A 16077-nucleotide genomic window follows, 5' to 3' on the forward strand; every position below is an offset into this window, starting at 1 on the left:
GCCAAGACTCTGGGCTATGCTGTGATAAGTTCATAGCAACAGAATCACTACAGAACTGTATAATTTTACATTGACAAGTCACATGTGTGAGTGCAATTAACAGTGAACATATCACAAATGTAATTATCTAATTCAAAGTGGCCTTGGCTAATGAGGACATACTTGTCATTCTAACAACTCCCTTGATAATGGCCTTCCTTTGGTATAATCCCCACACCTTCATCTGGTAAATCCACTGACCTAGCATATGTTATGGTAATGCTATGTATACTCTGCATTATTGTGCATATATTATGGAATCCAGTGATAAATATAGAAGTAATGCAGAGAGTACTGTGTGCAATTTTATTTTAATCTCAAACTACATACAAATATTGTATTTTACTTCTTCATGTTTTCAAGTGGTAAAAATCAGTAAATCAAATTTCAGCTGGCCTGATATTTTTCCTACAATGAGATTCCTGATGGTCCAGCTGTCAGTATCTAAATTTATGTACATATGACTACATTATCATAATGCAAAAATCAAGGTGCTAACAATCACCATAAGTACATCTGTTGCTAGGACACTGTCTAGTATATTTGCATATCATGATGATATCTCATGATGTGTGGTGAATAGGAAGCTGTATACATCACTGGTTCTTTCCTGACATGCTTGGTAAAAACAGGATGTGTATGATTTTTTTCCCCAATCAAATTTTATTGGAGAACAGACAACAGATGTTAAATATTGCAATAACAGAGAAAGTACTAACATTTATATCTGCAACAAAGCTTAGTTATAGAAACATTATAATCACACTGTAAATTTAATATTTTAACCACGCCAATTGGTCATTAGTTGGCGATTCTCCCAAAAAATTAGTCTTCAGACTGTGGTAAATTTTCACATTGTAAGAATAAATCATGTTCACAAATTTCAACTATTTTTACGAAGTAGTCTGAAACATTGTATGTCGGGGAAACCATACATATGCATCATCAATGGGTAAACATAGCATTACAATCTGACAGCTTTCCAGAACTACTTTTCTTCTAAATATACAATGACACTTCACGGCTACCAAAATGTTGCCAGCCAATTCTCACAGATGTGGAAACCTTGACAAAAGATATATGGTTGTATTGAGTGTCACATTTGGTTCCACCATACCAGATGACGCCACGGACACCACCTGACAGCCATCAGTTTTTCATATTTGAACAATTCAACAGAGGCATCGACATTCTAGGAAAAAAAAAATGACTTGTACTCCTGAGTCTTCCTCTTTATACCAATAGATGTCAATATTTTGAAGCAAAGGTCACGTCAGCAAACAGCAATATATAAATAAGGCAAAGTGCCAGAGATATGCAATATCACTGTATCTGATATATTTCATGTTCTGATTGGTAGATATCTCTATCATTCTAATCCGATAGCCAATTATAAACATCATACCATTTTATTCTTAGGACTTACTTGACTATTGTTTGTCCAGGTGTAGGTGACCTTCTTGTACTTTTGTTGACTTTTCATTTACCTTGATCAACTGAGGTTGGCCACAAAGCCAGAAGGATTACCATTGTTTATTTTCTTGGGATGTGAACCTTGAATAGTACCTTTATACAGTTAGGAATTTGTACACCCTGCAGCTATTTGGGAGGGCGGGACACAGGAGTAACCCATCTAGGTGTTTGGAACGTAAGGAAGGGTAACACTTATAATTATTTGGCAAGGCAGGGCAGTTTATTTTGCAGGGAAGGGAAGATAACCTATCTAAACTATAGGGATTTGGCTGGGGCAGGGAGGGGATCTCACCTACTAGAAACCAAGCCCTTATAGTCAGGACCATGGAAGTATAGGCATACACAGAGAGGGTTACCTGCTTAGTTATTTTACAAGGAAGTTGTCTGTGGTTATTCAGAATGGTAACCCACCATATCTAGCTGTCTGGCAGAACATGTTCACACTATATCTGGAAAAATTAACCAACCAAGTCATTCTACAGAGTCACCTATTTGAGAAGAGAACCCACAAGGCTATTACATAGCAGAGTAACCTATCTAGTTAATGCCAGGGTAACCAGTCAGTTAATTAGCCACCAGCTAAACCACAAACTACACATCTACACTATATCTCCATGGTCCTGACTAAGGGCTTGGTTTCTAGTAGGTGAGATCCCCTCCCTAGACACACGTACATTTATTTTTGAGATAAAAGTCTGAAAATGTTGGTGAAAACTTGAATAAGTAATCATCACACATACAAAATTTAAATGCCTTCAGACTTGCTAACATTTTGTAAAAATGTAGTAGCAACTTGCCAAAATTACAAAATTTGTAACATTTCATAAAAGTTACAAACTATAATTCTGCGTACACAATATCAACAGTCAAGAATTCCTAAAACACTGCCACTAACTTGCCAAAATTACAAAATTTGTAACATTTCATAAAAGTTACAAACTATAATTCTGCGTACACAATATCAACAGTCAAGAATTCCTAAAACACTGCCACTATGGACACTCACACCTCAAGAAACTTGCATTTGACATACAAAAAAACAAATTTACAAGTCTTCAAAACTACACTGAATGCTACCAATACCAGGGCTCCTTAGTACTTTGACAGTATTGCTCCACATGTGATCCTTGACTATGTACACGACAACCAGTATTGGTGCTTGTACATCAACAATACAGATATACAGAAATTCATGATTTCTAACATTTTGTACTCCTAGAATCAACAAAAGTCACATATTTTACACAAGCACACCGAACACCTCAAAGATGACCCAACCATCAACATAGTTAGCATTGACAGAATATCTCCACATCAACTCAGAATTTCAGGTTTCCTTTCTATCCTGTGTGTGCGTCACATTCCAAGTATGGTATAGAAATACTACAACATTGTGTGTGTACACGGCTGTAAACAATCCACCTAACTAACCACAATAAAAAGCAACCACCCTACTATTAGAATGAATAGAAGTGACGTCCAGCCCTATCAAATACTCAGTCAAGCTTGACGTCAATCAACTGGTATTTTTATACCAATGTATCTGCTCTTCTATAGTGTGTCCTGTAATCTGTAGAATTAGCAGTTCATTGTTCTAAGAATCTCTTTACGTTGGATTTTTGAGAGTTTCTATTCTAACACTGACAAAGCTTTCTATAGAGCATTTGTAATTACGGTTGGCAGCACGTACTGTCTGTGACACATCACCACACCATGAGCTCAATATGACTTAGCTGCATGTACTTTGATTAACACAGTTTACTGAATGTTTTTTGCTAAAGGTCTGAGAACTTTGGTAACAGAAAGGGGGAAATAAGGTAAAACTGGCTGTGTTTCCAATACATTGTACCATTGACGGTAATATGACTGACAAACCCACTTGCATTGCAAAGTGAGGGGAAATTTGGTAAACAGGTACAGTCTTCAATACACTGTACCATACATTTACATTTCTAGTAGGGAACGCCAATAAAATAACTGAGTGATTTCACCTACTTTACCATCTAAACACTGTCCTTTGATTCATAATGAATTATAAATCATACCACATGTCAATTTTTAAACACATATTTTAGTGCACTCGGAAATACATAACATATCATATTCAACCAACTATAGACATTTTTTTTTCAAACTCCAGACAATTAGCACAAGTCTGTCCATCAACCAATGACAGGCAGAGCTATGACATGCCAAATATGGATAGCCAAATCGATCCTATGACCAATCACGACAGGTTGGGTCTCTGCTCTACCAAATACAACAACTCCTTATAGTGGTATTTCATGAATAAAATGGAGACAAGATTGAGAGAAAATATAATCATATCCTAAGGGAGTGAATCATTGGCAGATGATTAATAATCTACTTCATGAAGTGTGACCTAATTCCTAGAGAAAGGGGTCTGTAGATCAGACTGTATAATGAACATCCCCTGATATATAAATAGAAAATAACTTCTACCATGTACAATTTACACTAACTGTAAACAAAAACCTGGAATTCAATCACCTTTGTCAAATAGGCAAGTACCCTGATATAATCGACTTTGTAGACAACTACAATACAGTACTGTGTTTACCCAACCAGACAGTGTAAATGGGCCATATTCTGGGGATCTAAATTTTGCTCTAATGAATGTTATCACGGTGCAGTGAACATAGCTCCATGTCTGCCCCTGGAGTTTGCCATCATTGAATATAAGATAAGCTGTACTACACACCCTTTGTTTGTGCAAACACTCCATACACATCAAGCACACACATACATTTACACAGATAACCACACATCACATAAACCATACATAAACATTTCACCTTCTCAAGGCGTACCAAAAAGACTACCTGATAACACTTTTTGTAGCCAATAAAAATACTTTGTTTAGCTGCCATTTCATTCTACAATAATATCTTTCGTGAAAATTTTATGCTCATATTCCCTGTCCAACACACTTCATTCAAATACAAATATTTTGTCACTACACTGAACAGTTCTTACCTCTCACTTTCATCGGCAGCTTTTTCTGTTTCTCCTAGCTTTTCTGTAGTAGAAACAAGTCTTGTCTGGGCACGTTCCAATTCATCATCAAGAAGGGTAAGACGTCTCTGCAGTGAGCTCACCTCAGCTTCTGCCTGTGATAGCAAAATTTAAAGATTTAGGTGTTAGTCAAACAGTAATAGTTTTAACAACACACATACACATACACACACACACACACACACACACACACACACACACACACACACACACACACAGATATACCAACACACCCACAATCACATTTCTACACAAACTCATTCACACTATCACCCTCTTCATGACAGCAGACCTAACTATGGAAACAGTTGACACTGGTACAAATGGTGTTGCTAACACCTTCCATGGAGACATTCTTTTCACATAAACACAGTGAAATATCAACACACTTTATGATAAAGTGACATACACTATGACACACATACATAAATACACACACATACATACACACACACACACACACACACACACACACACACACACACACACACACACACACACACACACACACATACCAACACACCCACAATCACATTTCTACACAAACCCATTCACACTATCACTCTCTTCAATGTACATGTATCAAAATATAAATTCTGCAAAGTGATTTACTAGTGTCTGGAAAACTCAGTTATGACTACTTTTATTGATGAGTGTATATACTGTACATACATACATGACATATCAGTATATCATAATTCATTTTGTGTATATCTATCTATAATCTAGTCCATTGCCATCAAACAGGGAAAGTACCAAAAGTGGAATATAGTGCAATAAACACATGTGACAGCAAGCAACACAACTATCTCATCTACGCACGTTCCTTCCTTCCTCTTCAACAAAACCATACTAATTTCCTTTCTATTATTTCACATAGCATGATTTACAGATTACCACGTGACGGTTATGATGAACTTGTATGCTTTGGTTACAGTATGGACAGAAATTCATTGTATGAGATCTTCACATGTTGTTGTGTACAAGTAATTTTTAACTCAAAAGTTAAACTTTACCCAATACAGTTTAAATTGAAATGTGACTGTCGTTGTTGAACACATTTGTTTCTTGGTTACTATAATCTCTAAAATACAACTACCCTTTGATACAACATTACACAACTGAAAACACCCTGGTATTATTATGCATGCAGGAGGAACCAAAAACGATTTTTGAAAAGAAGGATTCAAACTGTCCAAATTTTGTATTTGTTTATCCTACAGCTACAATGTTGGCTTATTTACACTCATTCGTTTACTTCTTGTGTCAGCATGTCAACAACGAAACACATTTCCTTCACACGGTGACACCCCTATCAGATATTTTATTTTCCATCAAAACTTCATCCACTTGTATTTGCCACATACCGGTACCAACAATTTTTTAGTTGGTTAATATTTATTGTATTATAGTTGCCCTTCACAAGAATAGAAGTCTGAAACCACACCCATAAACAAAGTCTTCCTACACACAATATACTAGCAACCTACATGTACCGACAATTTTTTTAGTTGGTTGAAATATCTTGTATGACTCTTATTTTTGACAAGGATATGAGAGGAAGTCTGGAAACACATCCATAAACAAAGTCTTCCTACACATTATGTACTACATGTAGCAACCTACATGTTAATCTACCAACAATTTTTTTAGTTGGTTGAAATATATTGCATTATTTTTGTTTTTGACAAGGATATGAGATGTCGTCTGAAAACACATCCATAAACCAACTCTTCCTAAACACAATACACTAGCACCCTACATGTACCAACAATTTTTTTAGTTGTTAAAATACAAAATGTATTTTGTAGTACTCTTAATTTTGACAAGGATATGAGATGAAGTCTGAAAACATGTCCATAAACAAAGTCTTACTACACACTATGTACAAGCAACCTACAACTCTTTAATTCAGTATTTCAATAATTCTCTTCCTATTTCATACAACACAGTCACTCTAGCCATGAACATGGAGGTCATAACCTTGTATGTACAGTAATATAAGAAGAGTTGATGAATGGACTCTTTCCTTTTCAAGTTGTTTACTTTTCACCAGTCAATATACCAGCAACTTTTTTGTCATTGCCCATTCACTTTGTCCAAATCATATTTTTTTGTTGTCATCATCACTATTGAGAATTCATAACCAGTCAATTGCCATTTTGGACCATGGTTTTTTTATAACAATCATGGATAAGCCATTGAATTAATTACACATACTCTTGCAGCTGCCTGCATATTGTATTGTTGGCATTTTTAGACTTCCTATTTTTATATACATGCAGATGAACACTATTTGCTTCAATAAAATATATCTTAACAAAAAAATGACTTGGTATTGTTTGAATGGCCTTATTTGTATACCTAAATATATGTATATATTGAATATTTGTAGACATAAATTTAATTTTATGTGTATGTGTATGTATGTATCACTGTGTGTGTGTGTATGTATGTATGTATGTATGTATGTATGTATGTATGTGTGTGTGTATGCATGTATGTTACATGTATGTATGCGTGTGTGTGTATATATATATGTATGTATGTATGTGTGTGTATGTGTATATATGTTTATCACTAAGTGTTATTATCGATCCAATATCCTTTGAGTTTGACAATTAATAGATTAATGACTCAAATTACAATTATTTCACAAACTTGACACACTGAAATACTCTAGTTTATATTTAAATAATTAAATTGTTCAAAATATATTGATGATTCACAATTTCATAATTTATCAGGACAGACAATGTGTGAATCAGCCACTGCTTGACATAAGAATAATTATGTAATTTCTGGTTGATGACTTTTATATTCAGAAATTTGTCATATGATTACATCAAAGTTAAACTATGCAGTCTTTTGTATATGTATGTCTCCATCTTTCAACAACACAGTGATGCAATCAGTTGTACACACTGCATCACTGAATTTACTAATAGTGGGAGATTTATAGGTGCTGTACTGTGCCATTTTAATTCAACTAATTAATAAATAAATAAATAATCTTGACAAGTTGCTGGTTATCAGCTCAGTGGCCTGACACATGGCTTCATTTCCTGCATACATTGTAAAAACTAAAAGCCATCTGTACTCAGTAAAATGTTGCTATTTATGAAAGGCTCTACATGATCAAACATCAAAAAGTTACATTTAGTCTAAGACAACATACATTAAATTGATGTACGAGAATATGGTCAGGCAATACAATGCACTTAGCTAAAAGGTCACTCCAAAATGGCCGCTGTGTAATATGATAAGTCATTTTCTATTAGCAGTGAAATAATGGCTGATTTGCATCAGGGACTAATAATTATTCTAATAACGTTCCACATGAATTACATGATCACATTACTAGTTGACTCTTGCAGTACAAGACATGGTCCTAAATCTTTCCAGGTCATGTCAGTGTAACACTTCACAATGATAATGAGTGTTTGCTTGTCCCTGTAAGTGTAATATGCATAGATAATTCATTTTGAATGGACACAGTCGATGGATGTCATGTCATAACTACAACATAAATATTCATGGTTACATGCCTCAACCAAATCAGTATTTTGTCAGCGGTAATCCGTCACAGTGACACAACTCTGCTAATGTATTGCTATGAATAAACAGTGTTTTGAGTTCAGTATTTAGCGGTAAGCTCTCCATTATTGCACCATGAACACCTATCTTTTGTGCTACACCTAAATATTCATGAGCATCACAGCAAAAGCATTCACTCCCAGAAACCATTTTTATCTTACTACAAAATTTTTTTTTTTCTAGATGAATATTCTATTGTCACATCATGAATGGATTAAAAGTTGCATCTGTCCATACAAGTGCTGCTATATTTGGTAGAAGGTGACAGATTCAGACCTTGTATGAGGTCATCGGTATGATACTGAAATGGAGGAGTGTTGGGGTAGGGTGGAAATTGACACTGTCTGAACCCTGACGTCATGCTGGTTTTGTGTTTGCACTGAGGCTAGGCCAAGCTAATCAGTCATAGAGACTTTGTAGAAGGAAACAGCTACTTCAACAAAAACACAACAAACAAAAACAACCCTGTCTGAAATCTACTCCATGGAAAAACTAGTTCGCATGAATATTTCATATGTGTAGTATACTTAAATGTTGGGACAGCATGACATTGTAAAACACTTCATCAAATAGGAATGCTCTGTTTGACATTCATACTACACTATAAAATCTAAGCAACTGCCAATGGCTGTCAAATTTATGATTATTTACATAGAGCACTAACACATATTATAAAAATACTAAGTTATATTTAACATGGATAATTTTGGGTAAACATTTTTCAGAGGATCAGATTGGAATACCTGCATGAAATTGGCAATATTTGCATAGATTACATTTGTTTACTTAATAGTGATGCAATTTATGGCCTGAAATTCCTTGCATTGCCACATGTTTTACTGTAATACCACAGACCTGTCCTTGTTCAATGTTCAGCAACTTTAGTTAACTTCTAGTGGACAACGTTTCTATTATTTCCTTAATGTTACCATGCTCATTAAATATGTCTACAGCGTAAATGAACTGAACTGAGTCATACGGCCTTCCTCTGGAAATACTGTCACAATCCGGTGATAAATTCGACCTAATACACACTGTGTAAATACTGTAAATACCGACAGAAATCTTGTCCAACTCTTAATTTTTAATTATGCTTTTCTGGTTGGTCGACTAAACAACATAAAAATACCGTAAGTACGGTACATTCAGGTAGCAAAGTGTACCCAGCCAGACTGTCCAAATGGCTACACTGTACACTTTGTTACGCTTCAATTTGTAGCGATATATTCGAATAACAAACCTCTTGAAATATGTGTCAACTTTGTAATATGGCCATCTTAAAATTTATTAGCCAGACAGGCAGTAATACCTCGATACCCTCTCATCGCCCGTTATTTACTTTACGTGTTTTGATCAGATGTCCTGTAAGTTTCTTTCATTATTATCAATCAAGCGTGATCATTTTAAATTTACCTGTCGTTGCGATTGTCACATCGCCCTACATATATTTATAGTTCACTAAAAGCTGATATTCAACAGCGACAAACTGCAGACTATACCTGTGCAGTCACCTAACAGACTTGTATATGTACGAGTGTGTGTGTGTATGTGCTCAAATGAGGACTATTACGTGAGTGTTCAAAATGGCAGCTTACAACATCGCCTCGGTCCTTCTCTGTCTGCAACGCCCTTTCCAAATCATCAGCCCGATCATTTGCTTGTTCAACTTCATCCCTAAGTGCACTAATCTTCTTCCTGATAGAGTCCATTTCTTAAAATTCTGATGATTCCTGGCGATGAACACACCCAATAGACAGACCTAGGTAATGACTATGCCGATCTGCATACACACCGCTTCACCGTTTTTAGCAAGGTAATTTGTGTACATTTAAATATCCTTACGCCCCACCACACCTCCAGTAAAATACATAGTTTACAAAATATAATCATAACATAAAGAAATTAGTAGGTTGTAGGACGAGGTTTCATTTTATTTGGTTTATTTGGGATATATTGCTGAATACTATATCATTTTTTCTCGTATATTATTGTAAGCCGGGACAGCTATGCGGAGTGATACCTTCATCAGGTAAGCAACCTGTGCTGAGAGTCGCCATTGATGATGATGTATCAGTTCATCGGCCGCGGCCGCATGCTCTTACATTGAGTTCGACAGGCACATTCAACAGCGCTGCAATTACAGGTAACAGAGTTACTCCCCGTTAGATAGCTGACGCTATCGTCGCACACATCGATGATGAAGGCAAGCTCGTTTGGTATCTCCTGGCAACCTGGGTCCAGAGGTGAACTGCAACACAGATTTGGTTCCTCGGAATGAGTTACGCCTACTCATTTCATTATGAAGTTCTGTATTATTATTTACAGAGAGTCTTTGTCTTTGCGATAATTACAGAAAGGTTACATGCCATTTTGTGCCATGTAATTGTAATAATAACAATATCACAACAATAGAGCCATTTATGAACGTGTCCAACGTTTCAAAAGTTTCTGTTGTCATATTAAGGACGCGAAGGGTTTATTACAATAAATATGACATAAGCTTACAACTGCATACACATGATTCCGTCAATTTCGAAGTCCACCTTACGAAATGCCAGTCATAAAATAAACACAAATACCCATGGCATGGAAACCACACACAGGCACTCGAATCAATCTGTATGATTTTTTCATATTATATTATATTATATTATATTATATTATAAATTGTTGTACTTGTTCGTGTTACTCAGACCAAGACTTTATTTGCCTGTTCTTTATTTTTATGTTTTATTTAATGTGTATATTTTAGAATGCTATAAAGTCTGACATTTCATGTGGGTCTTTATAGAACCATGCATTTACCAAGTTAATGGACAGTTTGCGTGTGGGCCGACCAATTACTCGGGGGGTACTTCCACCGGACAGAAAAGCTTTATTTGCATGACAATATGAAAGCGTTACGCTCGCATTCCGGACGTAGTATTCCATATAAGGAGGTGGCCAATGGGATTTAAACCCATGAAATCACCGCCAGGTGAGGAGAAGGATAAGTTCCTAAGTCATGACTACTAATAAGTAGAAATCAAAATACATGTTTCTTTTCTATATATTTTTAAACGTCACCCTAGGAACCAATCAAAGTTTTACCATGGTTTCAAAACAAAGTATTGTACAATGTGAAAAAAGTGTTGCGTTTGCATTATTTGTTGTTCATGATGTTTAGATTTGACCTAAACTCTGTGGTGATTTAGCAATGTTGCCATTAATGTAGCCTTCCCATTCGTTTGTGACTTGTGTATCGATTGACCATACAAGTGACAAGCAATCAGCACCTTCTTCTATTTGTTCAAGCGTTGATGAAGAATCTTTCAGTTCGACACGTGACCTGACCAGTAGCCTAAAACCCCAGTAATCTAGTTACTATATACGTGTAGTCGTTCTCTGGTGGAGATGATCGAAACACGTATAAAACTATACTAAAACTCCACTGTCGTGTGGGGATTTAGCTCAGGAAATATGCGCTCCGAGAGTTCCAACATCTCAGAGTGGGTCGATGTGTCGGAACCCTTGGAGCGCATATTTCCAGAGATAGTGGAGATTTTGCTCTCGCTTTTTTTAGGAGCAAAATCCTCCATAGGACTGGATTCTAGGCTACTTGGTCAGATGTCTAGATAATTTATGTGCATTTATTGCAGAAGATCAGCACCAATTCACACAATGAAACACCCTCTTTTTCTATGAATTTACCCTATTAATGTGCATGATCGATCATGGCCAAACACTCATTTCCTCGTTAGAAAGAAAGGGATTGTGAATCCCATCCTTGATTCCTTTACACCGCATTAGATTGTGACAGTTATTAGATAGTTAACTACGTGTGTATATACATGCATATATATATATATATATATATATATATATATATATATATATATATATATATATATATATATATATATATATATATATATATATATATATATATATATACACACACAAACACACACACACACACACACACACATTTTATGTATGTATTGCTCTCCAAGCTTATTAAGCACTCTACGTTGCGAAAGTAGAATGAAACTCTACGTATATATGTATATAATATATATATATATATATTTGTGTGTGTGTGTGTGTGTGTGTGTGTGTGTGTGTAGTTGACGCAGATCTCAACTTTTAATTCCTAAAAGGCAACTTCAGTCAGAAATAATTTAGCCTGTTTTCGGGTCCGATAGCTCTCGTATCTATAAAGTATCTTCATATCTTGAAGATGAGGGAGTTATCGAAGTATCACATCAGCTACATTGAAAACAAGCTAGTCTGTTTAGGCTATTGGCTTATACCATAGGAACACGTATTACGACTTAGATTGTTGTTGTTTTCTTTAGGAAAAGATCATACCGTAACGAATCCTGCTGCTACAAATGTATCAATACACTCTATACTATGTCCCGGTGAAAATGAAGGAACAATTCCTTAATATTTGGGTATTTTTCCTTCACAGATGTTACTGCAACATGAACCGTTCTATGTCAATACAATAACAAATAGTTCTTCTGTTGATGCTTGTCATACATACATACATACATACATACATACATACATACATACATACATACATACATACATACATACATACATACGTACATGCATACATACATACATACATACATACATACATACATACTTACATACATACATACATACATACATACATACATACATACACACTTATGCGCACGCGCATACATGTACATACACACATGCGCGCGCGGCACACACACACACACACACACACACACACACATATATATATATATATATATATATATATATATATATATATATATATATATATATATATATATATATATATATATATATATATATATTGAACTATCAAGCTACCATGATCACACGCAAGAAATATATGTACGTACAGATTGTGCCGTCTTCTGAGCGCCTTCCATTTCATTCGTGCACAACGAAAGTTTTTCCTGGGTTGTGTCCAATTCCAGTTCCAGACTCTTGATTTTCTTTTGGAGTTCCCTGTTTTCTTCCTCAGCCTGTTACAAAATATAGAGTTGAGTAAATATTTTCCTTTTATTTTCATTCACCAATTTCCAATTTTTACATTGCGACTTTGAGGTCAACATGCATCACTATGGAAACGTTAAGCTTAGTGTGACCCTATCAAGTTGGTACACAACATTCAACGAAACGAATTGGTCATACCTCTATTTACTATGTAGTGATATTTCGTTGTTACGCACGTTAAATACGGTAAACCTTAGTAACTGTTTCCATGGCGACCAAAGAGGTGAAACAACACTACATCTCAACTCTACTACTCAATACAATTCATGTTATGAAACACGAGTTATTGAAATAATTATACATATTTAAATGAAATGTCGATGTGAATATTTTTCCAACGTTTTGTGTGTGTTTCCTCTTTTGTTAGCATTGTCATGGTATATTTTGTTTTGTTATCTATGTTGTCATTAATGTTTTTTTTCGTGATATATATTATTCAAATTTAGTAAAGATATGGTGACTAAAGCGACCAACAACCCAAATATGGAACCTGCCATATAAGTTCAATTCAATATAAAGGCGTCAATGTCATCAACTCGAAGACGATCCGACGAGCGAAAATATCACTATACGAAAGGAAAATTCCTTAATTTTCTATAACTAATACAGTATAACATTACATCATATACGACATATTTTTTGAGATTGTGGGGAGGGCTTTGACCCCCCCCCCCCTCATTGAAGTCACGCGTCAAGTTGTTACATAAACATACGTGTACACTTTCGTTAAACATCTTAATTTTCATATGTAGTTTGGCTTCCTGCTTTGGATTCTATCACTTGAAATTTCTCATTCGTAAACATTTGGTATCTCAATTATGTTGATTGTGTCGTCAACTGTCTGGTTTTAAAACCCACATACTTCCACGTCATTGCCCCGGTGTATTGAAAATTACATGTCGCCGACTTTGTTACCAATTTTTTGGTAATACTGACTGACTTTCGTTTATTTTGAATGTTTCTGTACACTGTCGCCTAACATTTTGTTTCTTGTATTTTAAAACTTACCAACTCGATTTTTTAACTTTCTGGTACTGCAAACTTATCTCTTTTGTAGTCGCTTGTTATACTGGAAAACTGCTTCTTTCGGGTGATGAAATACTTCTGGTAGTGTAAAATCCACTGACTAGTTTATCGACTCTGAATTTAACTAAACATGGCTAAGATGCCAATTTTAGTTCTGTTGAATAAAATTTACCGAATATTTGGTATGGTGCAAATTTCTAAACAATTTTCGTGAAGTTTCTCATATATTGAAACTCGGTTGTACAAAACTAATGAATCCGATATGGTAGAAGATAGCGCATGTATTCAATTGTTTTGGCGAAACTAGTATCGCACTGATAGTTATTGTTTTACTTGCCACCCGTTGGCAGCCCATATGTTACAAACAGTCAACGCATCCTTCGCCGCCATCTTGAATATGTTTTAAGTACAGGTCAAAATATGTGAAATATTTCATTAGCATATATTGCATTTCTGCTAAATGTGAAGAAGAGAGACATATCTGACAATATCGTTTCACAGATATGTTAAAATTTGAAGAAAAAAATATATATAGTGTATAAATTCACACATGTTGTCGGTTGTTCTAGAAAGTTCAAGTGTAAATACGGGTTATATCTCCAAATTATCGGAAAGTCTTCTTCAAGTTAAATCTCAATCGCAGACTATATATAAATATTTCAGAAATAAAAACCAAATTCTTTTTGTTGGCTCTCTTAATATTCTAGCCAAACATGAGATTGGTTGAAGTATGCCCAGAACTGTGATAAGAACTTTTGGGCCACCATATGTTAGGAAAAGTTGGCATTTCTCCAGCAGCTTGATCTTGTTCTCCTCCCAAGGAGTGTCCTGGTCTGTGCAATGTAAAAACTCCGTTTCCGCTGGATAATTGCAGTTTTTACAAAGCTCTTTCTTTGTAAAAGCAACTCATTGATAACTATGGTAATAGGTTTAAAGGGAATTGTCTGACAAAAACTAGTATACGGTTAAATACAAGTATGCAAGGAATTCTACATTTTCCTACTGGAATTTTTTTGTAACTTACTGTGTCAGCTTTAGTTAAAGCATTCTTAGCTTCTTGGTCGGCGGCGTCTTTCATATCCAAGGCATTCTCCTTCTCCAACCTCAAAGATTGCATCTTCTTCTTGATGATTTCCATGGTGATCTGTTGAGTTGAAACTTTCCACAAAGAAAGATGAAAATCAAAAGATGGCGAACTGAGTCGTGTCTTGGAATGTGGGAATGATAGGAGAGAGCAGGAAAGCGCGATCCACTCAATTGATGCCCTAGCTGGTAGTGAGAGTAAATGATATTACTCGATAAACAATTTGATGAGCCAGAGGGGTTCAGTCACATGACCTGACAGTCATCCAATCGATCGTCCGTTTTCTGTGTAACTTATCCCACATCAGAGGTGACGTCACCCTAATACCAAGGTCTGGTTTCCATCGCTACGCCGATTCGCCAAATACAGTCTCCATATTTGGCAACCGTCTGAAGCTGGCCGTCGCAAATTACCTTATTTTGTCATTCTGGGGGCCAACTGTCTATAGTCCATGCATGGTAGTTGTACATTCGAGTCACACAACTATGGACGTACCTTCAACATCGTTTTCAACTCCGTGCATTCTTCAGTCTATGTGTATTCTTAAGTTTTCTTTTATTAAGTTAAATACAACTTTTATCTATCATTCATGGCTGATCGCAATAGCAATATGTATGTTTGATTTGTGCCACAACGGCTTACTTACATTGATATAAACACCAAGGAATTCCATAAAACTGGCGAAGTTTTAAAGGAACATTATTCCAGCCCTTGGAACAGCAAGACATACATTTATATTATACAAGGATTGGTCTTTTCTTTATTTTGAACTCCGT

The 16077-nt window shown here is 35.5% G+C and overlaps 1 protein-coding gene across 8 annotated transcripts in view; it reads right to left on the minus strand.

Annotated features, from left to right (window-relative positions):
* LOC144443813 (uncharacterized) overlaps window positions 1-15512 on the minus strand; it is a 41968-nt gene extending 26456 nt beyond the window's left edge. For 3 of the 8 annotated variants that reach the window (XM_078133361.1, XM_078133362.1, XM_078133363.1), the window contains exons 1-3: window positions 15242-15510; window positions 13035-13160; window positions 4510-4643 (exon numbers count right to left, since the gene is read on the minus strand). In XM_078133361.1, the coding sequence (XP_077989487.1) occupies window positions 4510-4643; window positions 13035-13160; window positions 15242-15355 (374 nt within the window). In that variant the 5' untranslated portion in view covers window positions 15356-15510. Of the gene's footprint in view, window positions 1-4509; window positions 4644-9740; window positions 9951-13034; window positions 13161-15241 lie in introns of those variants that run through there. The other 5 variants (XM_078133365.1, XM_078133366.1, XM_078133367.1 and 2 more) reach the window with 3 other exon arrangements.
* Window positions 15513-16077: the final 565 nt, after the last annotated feature.

Source organism: Glandiceps talaboti, chromosome 12 (assembly GCF_964340395.1).
Source record: "Glandiceps talaboti chromosome 12, keGlaTala1.1, whole genome shotgun sequence".
Classification (NCBI taxonomy): Eukaryota; Metazoa; Hemichordata; class Enteropneusta; family Spengelidae; genus Glandiceps; species Glandiceps talaboti.